General features: G+C 43.0%; 3 protein-coding genes across 3 annotated transcripts; 1 reads left to right on the forward strand and 2 right to left on the reverse strand.

Moving 5' to 3' along the window:
* Positions 1–7,381: 7,381 nt before the first annotated feature.
* On the reverse strand, positions 7,382–7,931 carry camk2n1b (calcium/calmodulin-dependent protein kinase II inhibitor 1b). Its single transcript, XM_084680891.1, has 2 exons — positions 7,760–7,931; positions 7,382–7,517 (listed from the first exon to the last, which is right to left on the reverse strand). Exons 1-2 carry the CDS (start codon positions 7,929–7,931, stop codon positions 7,447–7,449), a joined length of 243 nt encoding a protein of 80 aa, XP_084537017.1. The 3' UTR covers positions 7,382–7,446.
* Positions 7,932–8,619: 688 nt separating this feature from the next.
* Positions 8,620–11,171, reverse strand: mul1 (mitochondrial E3 ubiquitin protein ligase 1). The gene is made up of 5 exons (XM_084680389.1): positions 11,124–11,171; positions 10,459–10,598; positions 10,283–10,370; positions 10,067–10,187; positions 8,620–9,695 (listed from the first exon to the last, which is right to left on the reverse strand). The coding sequence occupies exons 2-5, from the start codon at positions 10,576–10,578 to the stop codon at positions 8,966–8,968; spliced, it is 1,059 nt and encodes a 352-aa protein (XP_084536515.1). The 5' UTR covers positions 10,579–10,598; positions 11,124–11,171; the 3' UTR covers positions 8,620–8,965.
* Positions 11,172–16,811: 5,640 nt separating this feature from the next.
* Positions 16,812–18,733, forward strand: fam43b (family with sequence similarity 43 member B). Its single transcript, XM_084680815.1, has one exon. It carries the CDS (start codon positions 16,812–16,814, stop codon positions 17,835–17,837), a length of 1,026 nt encoding a protein of 341 aa, XP_084536941.1. The 3' UTR covers positions 17,838–18,733.
* The last annotated feature ends 6,333 nt before the right edge of the window (positions 18,734–25,066 follow it).

Below are 25,066 nucleotides of genomic sequence, written 5' to 3' on the forward strand. Positions count from 1 at the left end.
CTGATTCTGTGGATGGAGCATAAAGAGAATTTTCTAAATATCTCACAGCATCATTACTTTACTAAATGAGTGTTGTTGTGATGCTAGGATGACGTAATCTGGGCTAAGTCAGAGTCGACTTGTTCTGCACCTTTACAAGAGGCAGAGCAACGGGTCATTGAATTTCAAAACATAATTAGGATAACAAGGCTGTGGTAATGCATCCACCATGATGACCATGACTCATGTACTGCACCAGAGTAAAATAGAGAGAGATAGACAGAGATGTAAAAAAAGAATCAAGATGATTGCTCATTAAAGGCGTGTCGAATGTGTCTGTTCGTCTTGACCCTTTCTTCAAAGACATAGTGCTTTGAAGTGCAGTCCTCAGACTGACAGCGCGAGGGGTGGAAGATGCCTCTCAAAGCTTCACAAACCCTCACACGCTGATGAGGCATTAAGACGGTGATGGGGCTCCGTCAGCTCCTATCACAACCCTATGCTGTCAGTCATAGAGGATAGCCAATGACAATTGCTGACAAGATTGTCATCAAATTACACATGCTCGCCAATCATGCTGTCTGATGGACACTGGATGATACTTTGGATAACATGAATGCATTCACTACTTTTACCAAATATATGTGCACTTGAAATATTCATATTTGTTGCTAGGTTACTGCTTCCAGAGAACATGTTTTGGTGAAGAACACTGCAGTTGCCACATTCATATAAAGAATTATTGTGAATTTCTTTGAAATGTATAACTAATTTAATACTTGTTAAATGATTAACCTTAATCAAAATAAAGCCCATGACGCATATTACACTATAAGCCACTGTAGGTTAACTGATTATAAGCGTTTTTGCAATTAACAAAGTCTCCATGACAATGCAAGACGTCTGCCACTATAGCAATAATCTATTCTCTAATGCTCGATATTGCATGAACTGTGTTCTACTCTGCTGTTAAAAGAAAAGTCTTCATTTTATTTGTCTCAAATGTCTGGTTCCTCTTGTCCTGTGGGTTCATGTAGGGTTTTTTCTCCAATGCTACTTGTAACTAATCTGATTCAAGCAGGGTTAGAGAGTTCCACCTCAGAGATTGAATACATAACAACTGACATATTCCTGAACACAGGCTGACCCCTGGTGTATGGTTACATGACAGTGTGTGGCATCTCCCCAACATCTGGTAATGACAGCCAACCAAGTCCAGACTGCTGAGTGCAGGTCCAGACTGCTGAGTGCTGGTCCAGGCTGCTGAGTGCTGGTCCAGACTGCTGGGTGCAGGTCCAGACTGCTGAGTGCTGGTCCAGGCTGCTGGGTGCAGGTCCAGACTGCTGAGTGCTGGTCCAGGCTGCTGAGTGCCGGTCCAGACTGCTGGGTGCAGGTCCTGGCTGCTGGGTGCTGGTCCAGACTGCTGGGTGCAGGTCCAGACTGCTGGGTGCAGGTCCTGACTGCTGGGTGCTGGTCCAGACTGCTGGGTGCAGGTCCAGACTGCTGGGTGCAGGTCCAGGCTGCTGGGTGCAGGTCCAGACTGCTGAGTGCTGGTCCAAGCTGCTGGGTGCTGGTCCAGACTGCTGGGTGCAGGTCCAGACTGCTGGGTGCAGGTCCAGACTGCTGGGTGCAGGTCCAGGCTGCTGGGTGCAGGTCCAGACTGCTGAGTGCTGGTCCAGGCTGCTGGGTGCAGGTCCTGGCTGCTGGGTGCAGGTCCAGACTGCTGGGTGCAGGTCCAGACTGCTGGGTGCAGGTCCAGACTGCTGAGTGCAGGTCCAGGCTGCTGGGTGCAGGTCCAGACTGCTGAGTGCAGGTCCAGACTGCTGGGTGCAGGTCCAGACTGCTGGGTGCAGTTCCAGACTGCTGAGTGCTGGTCCAGGCTGCTGGGTGCAGGTCCAGACTGCTGAGTGCTGGTCCAGGCTGCTGAGTGCAGGTCCAGGCTGCTGGGTGCAGGTCCAGACTGCTGAGTGCTGGTCCAGACTGCTGGGTGCAGGTCCAGACTGCTGAGTGCTGGTCCAGACTGCTGGGTGCAGGTCCAGACTGCTGGGTGCAGGTCCTGACTGCTGAGTGCTGGTCCAGGCTGCTGGGTGCTGGTCCAGACTGCTGGGTGCAGGTCCTGACTGCTGGCGAGGTTTTGGACTTCTCAGCTCCTTCTTATAGACACTTTCCAATCCGAGTTAGAACTGAAAATCTCCTGGGCCAGGCTCAAGTTGGTGTTGCCATGGTTGCAGTATTGAGATGACAGCACTGCGTAATTTGATTGTAATTAAAACAGCACCCAGGTCAAATGTGTTTACCTTCTTTTTAATGTTGGACATCTGTGAATGCATACAACATGTGTCTCTGATTCCCAATGCCCTAAACACAGAACATACTGTCCCTACTACAGCTATAAGGTAATAATACTAAGATGAGGATAATCAGGTCAACAGATTTGGAATTTCATACCAGGCTATTCAGTCATTCTAATTAATTGTACTACGTAACAATAGGTTTCACACACATAGCAACCATTGCTTCACATGCCATAAAAAACATGTAATTCGACTGGATATATGTAGGTAGATGAATATATTACCATTAGCATACCCTGTATATTACAGTCAATTCACTTGTATTTCCACAATTTGTCCATTCCAGTCTGATACATCTTTGTCAATAGCTCTGTCTCTCACAGCTTAATGAATATGTGTTAAAAAAAGGATAGAAGAGGGATGTGTTTGCCTATTCATAATTGTTAACCAGATATCAGTTTATGTCCCATAATAAATCCCTTCACCCACACAGTTTGAAAACAGATGCACTTATCCACAGGAAGCTGTTGCATCCTACGAAATAAGGGTAGTTTGGGTCTGATGGGGTTACAGACTTCAATAGAATGGACAGACGACAAGCAGACGTCTCTCTCTCTCTCTCTCTCTCTCTCTCTCTCTCTCTCTCTCATGCACTCCCTCGCTCTATCTCTCTCTAACAAACACACCACAGCCTGACAGTTTTTACATGGTGGCTTTGATGGTCTGATGTCACTTGTCCCAGGCCTAATGCTTTTCTTGGTCTGTCTGGGGAGGGAAGGGGAGAAATCAATCATTAATTTGTACGACAAAATTAGAGAATGCACTCACACAGAGGACAATGCTAACTGACTGGTTAGAGAGTATGGTTGCCATGCAGGGCACTTCTTGAGTTTAGCACTTATTTTCTTGCCTCCTCAGAAAATATTTTTTTGTGTCAGGAGGTCTCTATCTACATCCAACCTCATTACGTAAATCAAGTCCGAACAAATACTTACCATCACGTCTCATTGTGTTGTCTACTCTGCAATTACTCATCATATAATGTAACTCTGCAATCACTCATTATGGCTGTCATGTAAATACAAGTTTACCATTTGGGGAGAATGTAAATCATAGTTTGTACAGTTTCAAAGACATGAGACAGAATCTGAATAAAACTCATGTGGGGGTGTTGCAACCACACAGGGGAAATCAAGAACAAATGGAGCGTTCAACAGTAGTTGCTCTGAGGTAATCATGGCTGTCACTAATGCTTCCACCATGGCTGAGGTGGTGATGTGTAGTATCAGATGTCCCCTGCTGGTTGGGGACTGCCTGTGGTGCCATGGTTGGTCTACTGGCAGTCAACAGTCACACTCACACAGGAAGCTCCAGATGTTTGGTTTGATTTCAGATTCTTTCAGGGGAATGAAGTTGAGGACTAAATAGTTTAGACTTTCACACGATGTGAAACCTTGTAGGACCGTATGTCTTGGTGATTTTGTCACTTTGACACAGACACACAAACACAGACACACAGACACAGACAAGCACACATACACACAAGTAGATACATGCAAACCCAAGCATGAAGTCCAAAAGGAGTCCATGGCCAGGTCTTACGATGCAGCTATACCAACACACCCTGTCTCAACTTTGCAGCAAACACACTGGGAGCGGGAGCAGGAGGCTCATGAGCAGTTGCCAAGGCAACCGCCCTGGCAGCCCATGTGTTATGCTTTTCCCAGCTTACGGTTGTCATACCAAGAGTGCCGCCATGTGTTATCACAGTTTCCTGGAGACATCACAGTGTGTCTGGAAATCAAAAACAAGGTGTTCCCATCACACGTTTCTACTATGTGATAGCAACAGAAACGTCACACAAGCTGCTCTTGGTCAAACCATAGCACACAAACTGCCTTTCAACAGGCTTCTGCAAGCCTCAATAAGTTCATCTTTGATCCAGAACACTGTGTCATCAGGAGATGATCTCCTGTGAGGGTACTTATATTTTGTACATTCCACCATTTTGGGCATTTCACGGTTAGCAGATACCAGGTCAGATGTCATTTTTCTTTTTTGAAGCACCCATAGAATCCCAAAAATCATGAGGGGACCACAACGTCAAACAATCAACGTAAGTGTGTTTCATCTCAAACCGGAGAAACAACTCAGACAAATGACTGTGCAGCCCCTCTCTCTGATTTTGAAGTCCAATTAGGGAGCTTGTAGTAAATGACTGGCTCCTCCATTATTCAACAGTCTCTTCTCATAGTGTGTGCCGTGTGCCTCCAGTATGAAGCAGGCTCTGTGTCTCTCTCTACTGACAAAGCTCGGAAAGACAAAAAGCTCAAGCTGTGTTCATTCATTCATTATACACTGCTGCTCTCCAAGAGTGGGTTTGGATGCTCCAGAGTTTAGAGAAGAACCATGGCTGTTTTGATTAGATGTGCATTGTCACGTTGTCCATTCAAGAGAAAAGAATGGGGAACGTGAGCCTGGACTCTTAGTTCTGCAGCCATACTTTATTTTCGTTTAATCTTTTTCTTCATTCATCTGCATATTAAGTATGAGATTAGGATATCCGTTTAAAATGAAAACTATTAATTCAAAAGATTCTGATCAAGACTTCATTGATAACAAAATTGCACCCTATGCCCAAAGAAATATACAACACTACAATCATCCACACAATGAATGGAATAATATCATGAATCATCCATGCAGTCATGGATTAATCTAATAAAGATATCTCTTGGTGCAAAGCTTCCGTAAAGCAGCCATTACTGCAGATTCTCATGTGGATAGCATAGCTGGCCGTTCCTCATTGAAGCATCATGGAGCAGAAGTCTGAGGCTCTGTCCAGATTGTACTGTAACTCCACATCCTCCTCATGTCGCTGTCCTACAGTCCTCCTGGAGGCTGATTGGCTTTGCTCGTAGGCCATTACTTTCTCTGTCAGCCAGGGCTGTGCCACCTCTGGTGCCTCTGAAAAGCACATGAATATTTAGACGACACTAGACAGACAGTACTCTGAAAAAGCTGAGGATCCAGCCATACATTATGCATTTTTATTTTGTGATGTCCGAGATGTGACGTGACATCACAAACAATTTCTGTAGGCACAGCTGAAAATCTTTTTAAATACAGTACTGTCTTCAGAAAGAAAACGAGGCTTCCTTTTAATAGACAGACAGGCTGCAGCACAACCACAAGGAAGGCTCCAGACAGACTCAAGGAACTTTCCAGTTCTTCACCAATGGTTCCCATGGTAACAACTAAAGTTTCAGGCGAATCTTTTGTTTCAGATGAGTATTTAATCGTATGGAGGCAAGGAGATATTGCATTTCAACAAAAAGTGAATATTTATCGTTTCATTAAGTGATAATTGAACCAGAGGAGATCTGGCACCAGATTGCATCAGAAGAATATGGGTTGCAAACTTAGGGGCAAATAATACATCATCTGGTACTGTATGTCATTAAATGCATTCAAGGGAGAAATGTACAAAACATAACAGAAAACCCATCTTGGGCTACCATTTTGACAATGTTTATTGGCTGAAGAAACCTTTCACATGGTGTAATCACTTATTCATAGTATTCTATGTTTGATATCTGGGACTGAAAATATGACATGACTGTGATTGTGAGAGATTTACTAAGACAATGACAGCCAAGGAAAGCTCTAGATAGGAGAGCAGAGATCCATCCAGGTCTAACAGGGAGCTGGAGGAATGTGCCTGTTGGTTCAAGATGCTGATAATGTGGCTTTTAAGGTCATAGTAAGATGACTAGAGAGAAGAGGCCTGCCAGGCCACCAGGTCCCTGGTGACTGATCACTTTCTCATTAGTGCAACAGAGCGGCAGGCTCTATGGGGCAGCTCCATGCTGAGCCCTCCTGGAGTGGACATCAGATCAGATGTGGATACCAAGGTCGTGTCAACTGTGTAGTAGTATCTGTAGGCATTTTTCAATGTCTTTAGCCACAGACATTGTCTCCCTACTGCAGGCTACTCACTGGAAGCCCAAACAACAGTGAAGTTAAACACCACATTTCACATTTTATTAATTTTATTCTACAATACAGACATAGCCCTGTTTCGTAAATAATTGCAACAAGAACAATACTCTTGAGGTCTGTCATCCTTTACAAAGTTGCAAACCACACAATGACTTGTGTACTGTACTGTATATTAGTTTTGTCACTGACACATGTCTGCCTGTTTCATGCAAAGGCTGATAAATATGAAACAGCCCTGTAATAAACAGGATAACCAGGACTGTCCACCAGAAAACTGAGAGGAATACCCCAGTTAATTAATAAAGGCAAGAAGCATTGTGAATCAGCCCACAGCAAACTTAAATTATCGTTATGATTACATTGACAGCACAGACATAGTTGTGGTACATTGACACAAACATTTAAGTAAAGTGAAACTCAGTGCTGATTGCCTTTATTCATTATTGAACAGGGGCCTGATTGGAATTTTTAGAACTGGCATCTTCAAATATTTGGCACTGCAGTCATAAAATTCCTCAGAACAGTAATGTACTAGCAAGTGGTTTAACTGTTACAATCACCACAAACAGGAAGAAGTCAATCCACATTATTCCAGCTGCCTAATATATAAAAATAAGCTTTTTACTTCATGATGAGCAGGCAGTACTGTATAGCAACAACATAGGTACAAATAGCAACAGCAAAATGTTTTAGCATTAAAAAAGGTAGTCCTTCATTTGTCATCCTATAAAAAACAAGTTGTTCTTTCATCACTGTAAAAACAGTATCCAAAAGGTATTGAATATGTTAATAACTCAAACATGGCATTTGGCCATTCATTGTGCACGTCATTGACATGTTTACAAGATACAGGACAGTAAGAAAGGGATCAGGCAATACACAAAGAGTGTTTGGATTTGTTTTCTGTCAAGTACATATTACAACATTGCCTTTAAATTGAGTTGTATTCCCTTTAAATAATCAATAAGGAGTCATGAAACCCCATCTATTGCACATTCTTGAGAAGAAGAGCAGGGTGAAGTCTTTTAAACTATTTTCTGTTTCAGAGTCAGCAGCAGTGAACAACTGGGGCCACTGATTACTCAGTGAATACCACATATTCAGAAAAGTGCTTTTTTGTTGAGGGAGGGTGGTGCAGAGCGAGTGATCATTCAGCATCCTTCAAACCATTTCAGACATCATCTGGTGCCTTTTCCATTGCATTTTCGGGCACATTTTCTGTGCTGTCATCTTCAATGACAACTGTAAAAAGGAAAAACAGTAGTAGTAATAACAGTGATAAATGTCTACATACAATCATCAAGAGTACATGTACAATACTATGAAAAGTAAAGGACGTATTTCACATGATCTCATTCATTAATGAAGGTTTGGTTTATACATTTTCGACGCATGTTATTCTATGTTTTTCTGAACACACACCCACGCGCACACACGCACACGTGCACACATGTGCATACAGTATACGAACTGCTGTCTCTCACCTCGTTTGCTTCTCCCAATTTGCCCCAGTTTAGGGGGTCTTTTATTCTGAGCAGTGCCAAAGAAGTTATTGGTATCCTGCAGGCGACAGGTGATGGAGATTTGTCCCTCCTCCTCCTCCTTACCTTCATAGTGAGACATGTTTTCGTCTTTGTAAGGCATCACCTCTGACATGACGTCTTTCCCAAACGAATGATCAATGATCGATGAAGAAAAAAAGTGGACGTTAACGACGAAAAATAAACCATTTAAATGTTACCTACCGGTAACAGAGATACACGCCTATATTGTGTTCGCTTTGAGTACACTATACTCCAAGTTGAACGCGCTCTTCACGTTTCAATGGATCGTGCTTTTGCAGACTTGTAATATGATAATGTCCGCAAAAAAATATATAAACTAATAGGCTAAGTTAGACGGTAAGGTTGAACAAGAGAGATGCAAATACTGACGGAGAGCGATGCAAAACACGTTCCCCAGGAGCCCAAGCCGCAACAAACGATACGTCACCGAGGTAGAATTTTCCTGGTGTCCACAGTTGCTCTGCCCAGACTGTCTACTGATTCCCTCACATCACTCAACTAATACAGCTACACATGCATTTTGTATTCAACTGTGTATATTTCCTTTTTCTACAAGATGTAGGCTATGCTGTTTTCATAAAAAAAACGTAAGATGACTTAAACATGTCACACACAATTATGTTTTCACCTGATCCGCTCCTACATTATTGCTGCAATCTTGGTGTTTTGTTGTACACAGGCAGACATCCCCCTCTCCTGGCATCTGTGAGTTTCCTGCATTCATGCCTGGGTGCAGTGAAGGTAGTGAATGTAAGAACTGTTTCCATCACAAAAGCGGCATTCTTTAATTTGATTCGATATTTATTAAATGTTCCACAGACCAACCATCACCATACACTGATAAAAAAAAATCTTCCATTAAATTATCACAAGTCAAGGTTCTCTCACAAGACAAACACTTTCCAACCCTTTTAAGTGCTGTAAAAAGCTGTCTTTGGAAAATTATTGGTTTATTTGCTTAATTTTCATATTCATTCAATAAGACCTCGGTATGAACAATAATATTTTGGTGATGATGACCATTTAAGCTCTTTGTACAAAACTAAATACAGAAACCAACTTATTAAGGCGCTGAGCACAATGCATTTTAAACGCATCGTAAATTCATTGATACCGATTGTCCGACTAGCTGTTATAGAGAGGCACCACCCGGTCTATAGTCGCCCTGCAGATGGGACACTTCTTTGGCTCTGCCAGGGCCTGGTAGCACTGAAAACAGGCACACACGTGTCCACATTCCAGGAACACGCAGGAGCGCTCGCGGTTCAGGCACACGGCGCAGGCGCTGGGAGACACTGTGTCCTCCTCCACATTCAGTTCCTGCATGCGAGCTCTCTGCTGCTCCTTGAACTGGTCCAGCACGCTCCTCTCCTTCCCCCTCCGCCTGCGCTGCACGTACTGCTTCCACAGCATCAGCAGCAGTGTGGTGCAGGCGGCCACCCCGAATACCACGGTGAGGAACCTCCACACCCTCACGCTGCTCTCCTGCTTCTTCAGCAGGCCTTCGTAGTCCAGCCGACTCAGGAAGTAGCGGAAGCCCTGCTTGGGGGGCTGGAGCTTCACCAGGTTGTTGTCCAGAACCAGCTCCCCCACCCCCGTCACGTTCTCCCCCAGGCGCAGCATCTCCTCCATCTCGTGGATGCCCTTGGGCCGCTCCCCGCTGATGAAGTGGCCGATGACATTGGTGAAGGACTGCACGGTCGGGTGGAAGTTCTCGTAGGTGGTTTCCAGGTCCAACTCTGCTGAGTCGAGTGGACGCATGACACGCACTGTAGTGGTCACGGCCTCATTGGTGGATGCAAGGTCAAAGGGTACAGTGTTGGTGCGCTGGTGGATCACCTTCTCTGTGTCATTCCTGTACCACACAAAGCACGAAAACACTCAGGATGATGTCAATCCCAATTTTTTTATATATAGCAGTTCGTATACTGTATGCACATGTGAGCGTGTGTGCACGTGGGCGTGTATTCAGAAATACATAGAATAACATGCATCGAAAATGTATAAACCAAACCTTCATTAATGAATGAGATCATATGAAATACGTCCTTTACTTTTCACAGTATTGTACATGTACTCTTGATGATTGTATGTAGACATTTATCACTGTTATTACTACTCCTGTTTTTCCTTTTTACAGTTGTCATTGAAGATGACAGCACATAAATTGTAATGCTTTTAGGTCACTCTGGGGTAATAATCCACTTAACTGTCATCTTAACCTACCAGAGGTGGGTGGTGCGATTCCATACCATTTTCTTCTCCTTCAGGGTCAATCTCTCTATAACACCTTTGCAATTGTCCACAAACTGGCTGTTTAATGTCTCTTTTACTGATTTCACCACACCTGGATTGAACAAGGCAATATGTAAAGTTATTACCTAATTTTAAATCCATTTGAGCTATAACCATTCTGATCATGCTCAGCAGATTTCAACACACCTTCAATCACAGCATATTGGACACATTTCCCCGGTGCTTCAGACAAGATGTTATTTAGATCTTCATCAATAGTCACCTTTTTGGCATCCTGTATTACAAGAAGGGTTAATATATTGTTTTAATTTGAAAGTGCAAAAGCAAAGTATTTATGATTACAGATTATTTTGGTGAGTTACCTTTAGCCTAGCAACTATTGTTGCCCTGCTCTTGTAGACAGAGTAGAAGAGAGCCGTCAGGGCTGAGCTGGTGGCCAACAGCAGGACTTGCCCAGTGGAGGGCTTCCCAACGGGATCCATCCTGTGATCTCCCGTTTGATCTGAAACATATCACACCTTGTGTCTGAGTGCAGGTGTTGTTTGGTCGGAAATTGAACAATTAGAAACAGAACAGGGTGAGAAAAGCGAGTTTGGTACTGTATAATGGCAATAGTCTAGTCACAGACACATTCAGAAACAATTAACCTTAATAAAAAGTGGAATAACTGGAGCCTGCAATTATGGGAGAAATACGTTGCTAAAGTGACCTTGACAAAGAAACAGAATATTTTAGTTAGCGTTAAGCCAAACAGATCTGTTGAGTGTTTTCTTAAAACTGTAACTAGGTATCAGGTGGTGAATTTCCAGCAAGCAAATATGCTTTTGAAAAAATGCTTTCATACAGTATATCGTGATTCTGTTATAATGTGTTTTACCTGGCTTGCTAGCTTAAATAACGAGCTTGCTAACTATCAGAAACCAATTTTGAAACTATTAGTTTCAAAATAGTTACATTATACCAAACCCAAACTCTTTTATGTGACATCGATTTACTAAATGTTTAAAGAAAGCTCAAAACAACTCACCCTCTCACACGGCACACAATATTTGCTAGCCGTCAATGTAATTTCCGGGATTTATGTTGAAATTTCAAAATAAAAGTTCAGGAAAGAGATGCCATTTTGTTAGCCTTTAGGTGGCAGTATATAATCAGTTAAGGTTTTCTGACAAACTGAAAGGGTGGGGAAAAACTGTCAGTGGTCTCCTTGTACCAGATCATCATTATGTAATTCTCCATCTAACAAGAAATGAAGTACACGAAGTAGAAGTTATTTTTTTGTAAAAATGTAAAAGGTGCTATGTGCGTGCAAGAACATGCATCTCCTTCTGTGACATTCTATTTTATGCGGGGATTCTTCAAGAACATTGTGTACTTTTTTCTAACATATATGTATTCTGTGGATAAAGGACAAATACATGAATTAATTCTGATGATGATGAATACAAATCAGACATTTACTTTGTTCAGGCTTTGGTCAGAACCTACCTTGAAAACAAATGGAGCTAGAATAATCTCACACACATTTTAACATTTTAGTGTGTCTACAAGAGAATATTGTTTCTCTCATTTTCCTGTGTCAATGAAAGGAAAAAAAACACTGTGTGATGTATTAAAGAAGTACAAGTAGGATATTTAGTAATAAATCAGAGATAACCATTTCCAAACATGTATGAAACAGACAAAAAAACATTACTCATTCTGATTCGCTATCATAAATGTACACTCTCATCCAAACAACCATGATGCAATAGAGATGTGCCAATGTGAAATAGAATAGTGATGTGGTGTGAATTATTTAGTGAAAATATAAAAGGTGTCAGTTGCTTTAAGTGAGGAGATGCATGAAGTGGAAAGCTTCAAAACCATTCAGCTGAGCCCTCTCAGTCTGAGGACCATAAATCTACTGAGTCACTCTCAGCCTCACGCTCTGACAGCAGCCATTCTCTCACCACCATTCTTTAGCCAATCATAACCAAAGAAGGATTAGCATTAGATCTCCACATTTTGTCAGCTCGTTTCCACACGGCGCAGTCACAGCTAATTTAGCTATTCAGTCGCAGTGTAGAGTTCCTAACCTCTTATTGGATAAGATGAGTTGGCAAACCAAAAAAAGGTGGTCAAATGACTGATGTGATGCATTCGATTTATGGACACCATATGGGGCAAAGATGAAAGATGTGTAGAGCCTGTAAACAAAAGCTACCTCCATATAAATTTCTGGATTAAGGAGACGGGCAGCTCTATGTTTCAGTAACAAGATAAGTAATGAGTGGCCTCATCTTCAAACTACCCTTTAAAATCTTTTCAATATTTCCTTAATGGAAGGAAACAAAACTAGACAGAAAACAGAGGTTTTCCTGTCTGAATCAAAGTTTGATCATATCAACCTGACAGCTGAAACAATCCAACTCAAAGCAAACTTCACAGATGAAAAGGCTCCTCTGTAGCCTTCCGACCCCTTCAGTCAAGAGGGAGCTTAATCCATCTGAGAGGTTTGTTTCAACATTAGTTACCTTGCTGGGATAACGGAGATACAGTGTACCTTGTAGCTAGAGCCTCCTACTACCCCAGCTCTGTTGTTGGGAGGCCTGTAGATGCACAGGACAGACAGAAATAGCCCTGGCAGATGGAGGGAGCTGCTTTGAGGGAGGCGTGCAGGAGGAGAACAGGGTCCCAGATGTGTCCGTCTCAAAGCGGTGGAGCAGATCTCTGGCTGGAGGCGAGGCTCTGACTGATGCACATGTACCCTAGTACCTAGCACACCTCTACAGAATCCCTTGAACAAATTCCCCAAAACACATACTCACAGTCAACATGCAAACCCACCATAGTGACCCTGTTGTTGGGAAAATAAGCATCTAACATAACATCATAACATCAAAGCATATGGTGAAAAGTGTTTCATTAAGTAAATAAAAATGTTTTGATTGCATTTCATAATTTGAGACAAGTACATCCAATGATTCCAACATGTCAATGCGCTGAGTTTTTTTCCCCACTTTAAGATAATCCAGATCAAGATCCATGTGAAACTTTGGATGTGAACCATTGAGTCACTCTCAAAAGGAAGACATGTCATAACAGATTTTAATCATAAATGAAGATTTAACTTGTAAACAACCTCAAAGAGCACTTAAGAGAACAATTTATATTTGTTTTTCTCTTCGAATTCTACTGTTAGACGTAACCTGTTATTCATGCTGTTGCTTAAAATCATAATGATTAAATCCATCTATGTGCTTTGAGATATTTAAATCGGTCTGCATTCTGAACAAGAATGCCGCTAGCCAGGAGAATTGCCTTTGAGGATTACCAAACAAAGGCACACAGTATGAATAATAAAGATGTTTGGCACAAGGTTGTGTTGCAGTGTTTTTAATTCCTGTCCACAGAAACATCAAACTGTGGGACATATACAATACGTTACATAACGCAGGATGCAAATGATGGTGAATAATTTCTAAAAGGGTATCATTTATCTCCTGATGTCAGATGAAAACTTTAAATTCAGCACACAGGACATCCCTTAAACAGTAGACTTTGGACCTTAAGTCAATAAAAGTCCTGGATCCATCTGGCCGTGCACTCAGCTGCTGCCCTTTGATGTTGTTATTCTATAAATGCATGTTTTGACTCTTATCTGCATCTTACCCTTCCTATGCTCAATACTCCCAAAAGTCACATGAATGAATAACTTCTACAGCTGAGTGTGCAGTGCTAGAGACATGCAGGATAACTTAACCTTCTGGTCCCCTGTTGGTATATCTATTTCCAGATCAAGGGAGAGGGACTGGGTTTGATTGTGCTGTTGTTCCCTTGCTCATTACAGCAAGATGTGCCTGGATGTTATGTTTTTGGTTGGGCCTGTAGGGAATATACAATACAAATAAATGAGGCCTTATTGATTTCCAGATCAGCTTACTTTTTTTGCAGACAAAGGACATTCTAAAATAGATACTCTCAGGCTTGGACACTCCTAATTCCTTGTAATCCTTTAAATATTCATATTGTTGATTCACAGAATGACGCTCTCTTCTGGGCCTGCCTGCCTTGGACTTGCCGTCTGGTTGCCTTTGTGTTGTTACTGCCTTCATGTACAGCCATAAATCATCCATCTACAAGACGGACTCTCTCTTTCTGGGCCCTCTCATTGATTACAATCCACTGAATAAGTATGACGTGATGAAGAGAGAGAGACCATTTCAATTATCCTGCCCTGCTAAAAAGAATTATGTACTGTACCCCTACACTGCTCTGGATAAGGACAGGACCAGATGAAAAGTAATAAGAAAGAAGAATGAGGCTCATTTTTTTGGTGAGGTTACTCAGATAAGAGGAATTGGATAGCTGCGGTTGCGTTCTGCACCCTGGGTTGCACATGGGAGAGCTGATAACAAATGGGCATGGACAAGGAGTCCAGAGAGTCCTGAAGCTGGGACTGGCTCCTGGAGTTGAGTCCAAACAACCTCCACAGACTGGAAAAAAAGCAAGCTCACAGCTCACAGCTCCCTGTTACAGTTGGGTTAATCACTGATGCAGTCCTAGGGTCTTCTCAATCAGCATTAGTTCCAGTGAAGGAATCTAATGAGCAAAGGACACACATACTTCAACTCATTACCCAGCATAATGATTGTTTTACCACACCACGGGGACAACACTTTTTCTCCTCACAAATTAAGTCTATTTATACGCTGATGTGGTTGTCAAGTGTGCACACACGAAAACCTTGATTGTGTATTTCATCTTCATCCAAAGCATACCAGTCACATGCAATTCTGGTCGTTGTTTTTCTTGATACAGAAATAACTCATATTCCGATAATAATATTTACATTGTCTTCTCACCACCCTAGACAAATTAGCAATAGGGCAGAAATGTCTCCACGCACTGACACAAAAACATCTTGAGTCAAAGAGGGAACCTAACCCAGGGAACATTTGAAGTGGTATTGATTCATCAGGAGATGTAATGTGTTTTTGGAGTCGAAGTACTGCCAGACATTTTCTCATTCCATTCAACAGCCCTCCTATTCGATGATAACCTTGATGGCAGATAAGTCAATATGGGACACCAGCATCCATCTCTGTAAAGGCCAGGCCGTCATGGCTGACTTAAGCCCGTGCATCCCGTGTTAATTTTCAGTGGCAGAAGAGGAGCTTCCTCAAGTCACCAGTGATTTATGTGAGCCCCCATCCATTTAGATAAGGTCCCTCCGCGTTGTAGTTCTGATGGATTCATTCATGTTCCAGCTGTACCGGCTGTCACTGGTTCTGACTGCAGCTCTCCTCCGGTACTTATGTCCTAGGATTTCAAAGGTGGAAGTCTCGTCCGCATTAGTGTCAGTCTTAATGATGCCAGCTCTGCCTTCCCTTTCAACCATTAGGGGATATATTGAATTTGTCATTCTCAAATATATTTAAGTTATTTTTTCAATTGTAAAAACATACATTTCTGTCAATACATTTTCAGTAGATACTAAAAGTGTGTTACACTGTAAAATGACTAGGGTTTTTAAAAGAGCTAGTGCTCATTTGCTTTACTTACATACTATGTGACTAGGACCTTGTATGACGACACACCACTTCACACAAAAGTTCCTCTTCATCTCCAACATTTTCCTCATTCAGAGAACTGCACTCATTTCCGGCTCAAAGCACAGCATGAAAAAACAACTTTTGTTCAGTATTGCCCGTTGCCACGGTGACTTCCTCTTCATGTGAGTCATTCTCTCAGTGAAGGACTTCATCACCACACGACATATCCTGCCAGCTCCCTGGCATTATCACAGGCAGATATAAATGAGACCATGATTTAGTGCTGCAAGGATAGTGCATTGGAACAACTCCTTGGATGTAGCCTCATTTCTTCTTGGTTGCTGTAAAGCACGATAAAACCATCTGTACACAAGTGTTCAAATCCACACATACAACAGTGGGTTAAGGTATCATCCATATCATATGTGAAACATAGACGTTTGTGTAGGAGTAACTTTATAGTTCCAACAGACCTAGGTATACAGTCTAATGTCATTTTCTCAAACATTCTGTACTACAGTAGATGTTAGGTAAAGAACATTCATAATTCATAATTCAACAAACATCATCTCCAGGTATTCTTGCTGTGATATGTGTGCACATATTTTACAAATAAGTATTTCTGTTACTATAAATCCATCTTGGGTTGTACAGTGATAATAGTTCATGTATTTCATTGATATTGCTACTCCTCACACCAGATAGAGAAAACAAATTAGAACCCAGTTCCACCTCTTGACCTCTTTTTTCTCACGAGAACATAAATCAGTCCACTGGGCTAGGGTGACTTGAGAGGTTAAGAGCAGTAAAAATACAGAGAAATGACGGCACAAACCTGGCAACCAGATAAATAAAGCTTTGGAGTTGAGCCATTTGGAAAGAAAACACTAGGAAGGGGGGTGTTTGAGCACAGGGCTGAGTCTCTTGTACTGATCAGCACTGCGTGATGCAGAAGGACCAGGAGGAGGAGGAGGAGGAGAGGGAGGAAGGAAGGAGGAGCGAGCGGTGGAACAGACCGGCTGAGGCTCACAGCTCTCAGTCTCTCTTCAGTGCTTGGCAGAACCGCTGCTCTCTATTTCTCTCTCTCTCTCCTTCTCACCGCTCTCTTTATCACTTTCGCTGACAAAACCCCACGCGCACAGACAGGGGGGCTCGCTCCCTCACCTTCATCCCCCATCATGCTGCCCTGGAGAAGGAGTAAGTTTGTGCTGGTGGAGAACGAGGCCAAGACGAAGCCTAAGAGTCTTGGAGCCGGGCTTACCTACCACTCCATCCTCTCCTCCCTGCTGCGCTCCTGCCCAGACCTGCTCCCGGACTGCCCTTTCGACTGGCTTGGCAACGTCTTCCAGAACAAACGGCAGAAGGTTGAGCTAAACAAGGAGGACCCCACCTACAATGTACGTTACCTGGGAAGCATAGTGACCATCACGGCCAAGGGAGACGGATGCACTCAGGAGGCGGTGGCCAAGATCTGGACCAGGAGCCACTACGGAGAGCAGAGCATCAAGATGAGACTGACTGTGGGAGCGCAGGGCATCAGGATGAGCGCTGACAAGTCTGGGAAGAAAAAGCCGACTCATCTGTACTCTCTGAACCGGATCACCTACTGCACATCTGACCCCTACAGGCCCAAAATACTGGCCTGGATCTACCGGCACCAAGTGAAGAACAAGGCAGTAGTCTTGCGTTGCCACGCCGTCCTGGTCACCAAGTCAGAGAAGGCCCGGGCCATCGCAAATAGACTTTACCAGACCTCCACGTCTGCCTTCAGTGAGTTCAAACGTCTGAAACGTCAGAGCGACTTCCGACACTGCCAGCAGGAGCTGCTTGGGGACGAGGTGGTGCCACTCATGCCGCTGAGGAGACTGCTCAACGGACAGTGCTACTACCGGCCACCTGCCGACCACGCTGGCATTGCCCCCCGCCTCTACTCCATTACTGAGGAGGAGGAAGAGACTGAGGAGGAGCAGGAGCAGGAGAAGGCAGAAGGAGGTCAGGAAAGGAAAGAGGGGAACATTCAGAGGAAGGAAGAAGGGGAAAAGAAGAAGGAGGAGGAGGAGGGGAATTGTGAGACTTTCACTGACCCCATTCGATTCTGTCACATGGACTTGGGGGACTTAGTTAATGGACTAAAGGAGTGCCAAATCAACATAATCAGTGACGGCAACAACAATACAATGACATTCATCAGTTCTCTAGTTTGACCTAAGAGAACAGGAGGATATCTTACTGCATTTCAAAACAAAAAACACAATCCTCTCCTCTCACTGGTACCTTCACAGTCTCCCTGCCTCCAAGACTAGGGGAAATACTTTGGTTTGTCAGTTATTTGGGAGACTGTGTGGAGGATGAGTGTTTACAAAGAGGGATGTGAGTGGGACAGGGAAAGGTGTTCTAATAGCACAATGAAAAGGACAAATCTTCTCAGAGCCTACTGAGGGAACTGCGTGCATCGTGTCATGGTCGTGAAGGTGTGTTGCACCCCAAACCAACGTGTTGTACCCTCCTGGTGTTCCTTTTGTTGTGAGTATCCCAAATGATGTCTTAGTTAGAAGGGATGTCTGAGAGTTAGTATTTTCCAGCAAGGTTGTTTGTAAACAAATGTATCATTTTTAATATGACAATCCTGTAATAGCCAGTGCAACAGTAAATTTTCAGACTTTTTCACAGTTGACCTTTTTGAATGCATTCAACCCTGTGAAGAAGTTTAATACAATTTTATTATTAACAGTGGCTGACTAATGAACTATAATTGAACTATAATTTAGGAATAAAGCCATTGCCTGGAAATCTTTATTGCTACCCATTTGTTAAAGCCCTGCTTCATCATTTCTGCATGACAAGTCAGCGGTGACATTTAGCATTGAGCTATTGTCTTTTTAAATGTGACACCTTTGATCTCTTGACTTTTACAGCTCCACACTGTGATACTTTTTTTTTTTTTATCACACACATAGAGAGGGCTTATGGACTGACGTGCTTGCATTTTGCCGTACATATTCTGTATACTATGGGCATTTGTTTTCAGGTTTGCTAAATATATGTTTGTAGTTTCTGTTAAAGCTCAGTGTTTTTCACTGCCAGACTTCTTTTCCACAAATGAAGCAAAAATACCAAGGGTTAGTCCCACACAGTTTGATGAAAAAACGAATATTTTGGCTACTGTTTTTGTTTGTTTCCTACTAATGCACACTGTAATCTGTGAAGATACATTCTGATTATGGTTTATAATAAAGTATTTATTCACAAATTGTGTTGTAAAATACCCTCAAGTCTGAGTGGTTTTCATTATCTTACCGGACACTTGAGTGAATGACCAATTTAAGCTTGTGGTTTATCTTCCCCAATCTTCCCCAAATAATTCTAAGACCTAGACTAAGCTGTTGTCAAGAAAACCAGGCATTTGTCCAAAAGGAAAACAGAAATTAACCTTCTATATGGAGACCTCTTGTATCATCCCCCAAGAACAGGAGCATTACAACAGTAGGACCAGTGTTACATTAAATGTAACTTAAACGGGGGGTTCACATTCAGTGAGATGTAGATCTGGGGTAGAGATCTTGTCTGTACTGTTATTGGCTCCTCAGCCGTTTACTCTGAGTCAGGCAATTAATCAGGGGATTGAATTGTCCGGGAAATGAACATAAAATCCCTGCCTCTGCAAGAAGGCTGTCAGCTGGTTACAAAACCGACTGATCTGAAACGGTTACCAGCCATCCACCATTTTACTGCTATTCTGATATCAGACTCATCAAGTATTACAATTCAGACTGCGTTACGGGTGTTATCCAAAAATGAATTCAAGTTATGAGCTTGTATCTATGAAATTATGTCACACTTTCCCATTCACAAATAATTTCCAATTTTACAATTGAATAATTCTGTCCATTTTAATTTCAATGCCGTTTAGTTCCAGTTACTTTTTTGTTCATTATATAACTAACCAGTCAATCAAACAAAAAAACATCTACATTTTGGCAACAGTAACATTCTGTTACTGTTCATTTGTATATTGTGTAGACCAAATTACTGAGGACTAAATTATTTTGATGGATATGTCTCCAAGGATATTATCTGGATCCTTTGAAGTCAATATTTCTCTTTAACAAACAGCCTTTGTAATGGTTCAGTTTTGTTGAGGAGAAATTTTAGAAAACATTTGAGATATTTTCCATACCTTGTCAGCCTTGTGTGATGACATCACAAAATGCCCTTTCTTAATCAGCACATGACAGAGCTGTGCTGACATGCACACAATCAAAACTTTACCCTGGAACTCTTCAAGGCACTAGTGCATGAGCGTGTCATGTCTAACAAAGCTCCACCATATGCTGACATGAGCCGTGAGTGGAAGCCACGCTGGGTTCGTGTAAACATGAGCATCTCCAGCCAAAGTGAGAAGAGCGACAGATGGCAGCGGCTAGGTGGATGCTTGGTTTAAACATGGACATCTTCCAGATAACCAAGCCTCTGTCCTCGTTCCAGAAGCACTTTGGCTCAGCATCATCCTCTAGTGACTGTCTTAATGAACGACTGACCTCATCAAACATAACATAAACAGGGGCCTGTCATGTGAGAGCACCTTGTGCAGTTCCCAGGCAGCAGAGCGTGAGGGTCTGAGGCTAAACAGACAGAGAGAGCTGCTCTGTCTTTGTCTGTCACCTGCACAGCTGTTTACAATCATCCCCTCCTCGCTGTCTTCAGAGTGGGGAACATTTTCAGAGCTTTGTGTCGGAACAAGGGTTTTCTCATCACCTGCTCCTGGAGGGAACAAAATGTCGGCTTCCTAAGCTACTTCATGTTTCCTTCTTCAGCAGAGCCTTTCGAGAATGTGTTAATCGGCTCCTCTAGATGCCAGAGAGAGGGAACAAGGTGTGCCGGGGGCAGGACATTTTGGATCAATGAGCCATCACTCAGTAGTGGGAGAGAGGGCGAGAGGAAGTGAAAGAGAGAGAGTAATGAGATGACTGCGGGTGAAGGGTTATGTGTGTGTGTATGTGTGTGATATGGGGTAGGTAAGGGTGGTTGCACAAGCAAATCTAATCTAATTGGCAAAGGTTATACCAGTAGTAGCCTTTGTTATTAACAAAATTAAATGCATCCTCGTGCATATCTTATAATGTTCCTAAAAAAGACTTGCACAGCTAGCAAGGTGCAAATGAGATGCCCCATGTTTTGCTCTTCAGCAAGGCTGTCAAAACTCAAATGTGGCTGTAGAAGCAATCGCCCGAATCAGAGCAGTAGAATGAAACTGTCCAGTAAAGGGCATCCCTGTAATGATTAGCATCATAAAACAGTGTTCTCTTCAAGCAACCAACCCAAGAGACCTTGGCTCACAAACACCAATGACTAAATCACACGTATTTAGTGTTGAATATTGTATGACCCTTCAGGAGGAAGACATCCACCTCGGCTGTAATGAGCTGAGAACCCCATGTGCTATTCTGGCAAATATTCTCTGAGGACTTTCAGTGTAGCATGGTGCTGAATGAACAGTCAGCCTCGAACACTGAACAGGTTCTATACAACTTATTAATTCATGAGGACCATGGGTAAGTTACCGTCGTGAAACTTTTATGGAGTTGCCTCATGATATATAGGAAGTACCAGGTATAGTGTGAAAACAACTCCAGGGAAGAAAAATCATTGCCGGTGATGGATTTGAGTGTGTTGGTACCCAACAGTGGTCGCAAAGTTATTTTCTCAAGGGAGAGAATACTGCTAGTCACACCTCTCTTCTTACTCTCAAGAGGACTGGTGCAGTCACATTTATGAAAGCAAATATCGTTTTTGGTGGTAATTATTTTACTCACGAGATGTGTTACCCCTACAGTCCCCTCCCACTCTTCCACCCTCCCTACCAAGATTCCCTACAAGTCCCCTGTCAACACAATCCCCACACCATGCACATGTTCCATCCAGTGAACTGATCTCAGGAAAGGCTATGCGGCTGTAAACTCAGTAACATGTCCAGAGAAGGGACTAACTGCTAGAGCCACGGCCTCAGCCTCTGCAGGGTGATCTCAGCCTGCTGCTGTGTGCTGACGGCCTCCTCCACAGCATGACCTCCCAGTGTCCTCCAGGGAGAGCCATTGCAGGACAGAAGAAGGTGACACAATCTCTGTCTATGCCGCTGGCAAAGGCGTCTGCTGATGTCACCTGAGCCATTAGAGGGACTAATTATGAAATCAATAGGGTGTAACGCCTGATTGTCTTTACAGAGTGTACTTTCTACAAAGTGACGCAGGTGCTCCCTTCATCAGACGCTGTCCACGGAGGGAAGAAGCACCAGTGGTCGGTGGACTTTGGACAGAAAGAGTGGACCGTGTTTGTGAACGAAACCATGTTGTTACACCTGCCCATGTTGAAAAGAACATTGAGTTACCTGAAGACAATCTCCTTCAATTATGTATGCTCCCCAAAGGAAAAGTGTTTCGAATTGTTGGGACCACACACTGATCTATGAATTAGTGTGTGATAATAAAAACAACAAGAACATGAGAGTCCCAGAACAGCAACTCTGGCCTTCTGACCACAGATGTCTGTCTGTTTTGTCTTTGCTGGTTCATTGCTCTCCCTCTGGTTCCTCCTGCTCTTCTATCCATGATTAAAAACACCACAAGGCTGTAATAAATATAATGCGTGATACCACATTTTTATGTGTGTTGCATTGATTTCCCTCTGACCGAATTCTTTGACCTGGGAAAAGCCATAAAAACGTTTTTACTGAATATGGAGGGCAGAATATGGACAGTGATTTGCAATAATCCCCTTGAGCGTATTTGGTGATTCTTTCTCAGGATAGGAAGGCATCAGCATTTTTCAACTCATAGTGCTCTCTTTATTCAGCAATATTCAGCAAAAGACTAAACAAAGCTAAAAGAAACCAGTTTAAAGGGTTTTGTGTACAAATGCCTTTAAAGTCTGAGAAAAAAGCCCTTCAATTCCAGATATCCATTTAGTCCTGGAGCTTCCTCTTGGACAGCAAAGAGGCAATCAGTCCTGCATTCGTTTGTTTCCTGGTCCCTGTTACCCAGGGAACAATAGGTTGAAGAACCCGAGAGAAATCACTTAGCACACACACACAAACACATCCCATCACAGATGTAGAGAGAAAAAATATATATAGAGAGAGACGGGGAACAGGGGAAAGAAAGTATGCAGCACTGTAATATAGGTGTAATACTCAGGAAGAGAAATGCACACTCTCGTAGATTTAAATGTTGTTTTGTAGTGCATGTCAGGGCAAGATCTCTTCCATGTGATGTGGTCTATGGAGCCATTGAAAGGTGAAGGGGGGCAGTAGAGTAGGCAGACTGGCACATGAGGGCTGTTGAATGTCATGGAGCTCTGTGCAGAGCTCTGCCATGTTTGCGGGAGTGCCTTTGGTGCGCAACAGAAAAGCTGAGCAAGTTTTGGGAGTGCTTTTTGAGTGCCTCAGGAGCTTTTAGAGAAAGAATGACAGTGATTTGGGGTCATGTTTGTTCTTTGTTTGTGTTTAAGCAAAAGATAAGGAATTTTCATTCATTTTTCCCCCTTGTAGTGAACATTTTAACTCCCCCTCAAGTAGGTTTTGCTGTGCTGATGGTAACCTAACCTGAGGTAATGTGTTCTGCTTGGTCTCCCTCACTCATTGGGAATTCACATGCACGTCAAATCTCTCTCACTCACCTGACGGCAACCGTACTCATTTGGAATCAGCGGGAGATCATTATCAAACCTGCCAATCTCTGGGGATGAAACCCCCATGATGAAGATTAAAAGAATACAGCAGAGGTATACTTTAATAAAGGATGAGATTGATAAAAGATGTATGATGATGCATCACTTCAAGGTTCAGCTAAGGCCAGACATTCCATTCATGTGCACAACTTTGTAAACATTGTGGCCAGCAAACTGCATTGTCATCAAACCACTTTAGGTCTCTCCTTTCTTCATCCATCCATTCGTTCCTTTATTAAATCATTCAGCTGCCTGTTCTTCACTTCCTCCCTCTCTCTCTTCTGGCTGTCCTTGTAACTGTGGAGCAGCTGATACTGAAAGTCACCATGTTGCCACTGGGTAACACATCAGGAGATCCAGAGAGCTTGACAGGAAGTGGAGGGGAATACCGATGTGGTCCCCCAACACCTCTGTGCCTGCAGCACGTCAAACTACAGGACTGTTGGTAACAGGTACGGCCATAATGGCTTCTGACAGCGTGACGGCCACAGCCGTCACTGTGGACAGAGTTTTAAAGGGGAAAGAACTTTGGTTTAACTCTGTCAGGCTTGATGAAGCCGGTGCAGATATCAACCTACGTCAAATAGCAGCCGCAGTAGTCATCAGACAAAGTTTGTCTGGACATAACTTCATTAGCTGAGACAAGCCCAAGGCCATAAAGGTAAGTCAGAGTTACAGGGAGAAATCATGCTGTTATGAGGCAATGATGCTGAGCTACAAGAGCCTTCCATCTTAGAAAGCTTTTCCTGCTCCTCCTGTTGAGGTGGGGTTATTGAGACAGAGGATGGACCTTCAGCTCTGTGAGAAGACTCTCTATAAGCCCTGTGCATGTCAGTCTCTGCATCACCTCAGTAAACTCTTACGAGACTTGAGGGAGAATCTTTCATCTTTACAGACATGTGCCAGGATAGAAACAATTGATGTCAAAGCCACAAGTAGATGATTAACGAGAGGAGCGTTTTCTTCGCGGGCTGGCAGAACAGGGTGATGTGCTCTTTATTCAGTTGACCTCCTCATTATGTCATGGCTACTTTTAAAAAATGGAGCCATTTTGTCACGATGAATGAAGGCCAGACTTTTTATCACTGTCTTGACAGGTAAGACAAATGAGTTGGAGGGGAATTATGGACACACAGTTCTGTTGGATTTAAGTTAGAGTTCTCTTTAAAAAGAAGATAATAACCCAAGGAAGAGAGTGAGACAAAGAGTGAAAGGAAAAAAGAGAGGGTGGAGGAGTCCCCATCCGTACTGAAGGTCTTTTGTCTCTTGCCAGGTTATTAATGTATGTAACAAGGATTAATTTTTTAATGAACCCGCCAGGTAAAACGAAGGTTAAATAAAGAATGAGAGATGGAGGAAGAGGGGCTGGGATATGGAGTTTGACAGAGAATGCACATACATGTACATATGTTTATGACTCCTTTTCATGTGCAGAAAGACCCCGTGTGCTTCCTCAGATTTCCTCCTTTTCTGAGCCTGCAGGAGTAGCTTTCTTTGCCCCGTGCTTTTCTTTGATCCCTACTGTCAGGCTTCAGACATGAGCTGCTCTGGAGCTGGCCTACATCAGCCATCTCTATGGCTCTCTCACTAGACACTAAACAGCTTGACCAAAGGGATTTCAGGCTGATTTACCACAGCTAATGATATCAAAGAGAATGCTGGGTCACTTACATAATGTAACATTTTCTGTGTGTTCTTTTGTGCACTATTT

This window comes from Hypomesus nipponensis, chromosome 18 (genome assembly GCF_054491055.1).
Source record: "Hypomesus nipponensis isolate SF chromosome 18, ASM5449105v1, whole genome shotgun sequence".
NCBI lineage: Eukaryota > Metazoa > Chordata > Actinopteri > Osmeriformes > Osmeridae > Hypomesus > Hypomesus nipponensis.

What these genes read in the sequence shown, in the direction of transcription:
- camk2n1b (XM_084680891.1), bottom strand. Translation starts at nt 7,931, where the DNA reads ATGTCAGAGGTGATGCCTTACAAAGACGAAAACATGTCTCACTATGAA. An exon ending in AATTGGGAGAAGCAAACGAG is followed by an intron (nt 7,518 to 7,759) that starts GTGAGAGACAGC and finishes TCCTTTTTACAG; the next exon opens with TTGTCATTGAAGATGACAGC.
- mul1 (XM_084680389.1), bottom strand. Translation starts at nt 10,578, where the DNA reads ATGGATCCCGTTGGGAAGCCCTCCACTGGGCAAGTCCTGCTGTTGGCC. An exon ending in CCAATATGCTGTGATTGAAG is followed by an intron (nt 10,188 to 10,282) that starts GTGTGTTGAAAT and finishes TGTTCAATCCAG; the next exon opens with GTGTGGTGAAATCAGTAAAA. An exon ending in AATCGCACCACCCACCTCTG is followed by an intron (nt 9,696 to 10,066) that starts GTAGGTTAAGAT and finishes TGTGTGGTACAG; the next exon opens with GAATGACACAGAGAAGGTGA.
- fam43b (XM_084680815.1), top strand. Translation starts at nt 16,812, where the DNA reads ATGCTGCCCTGGAGAAGGAGTAAGTTTGTGCTGGTGGAGAACGAGGCC.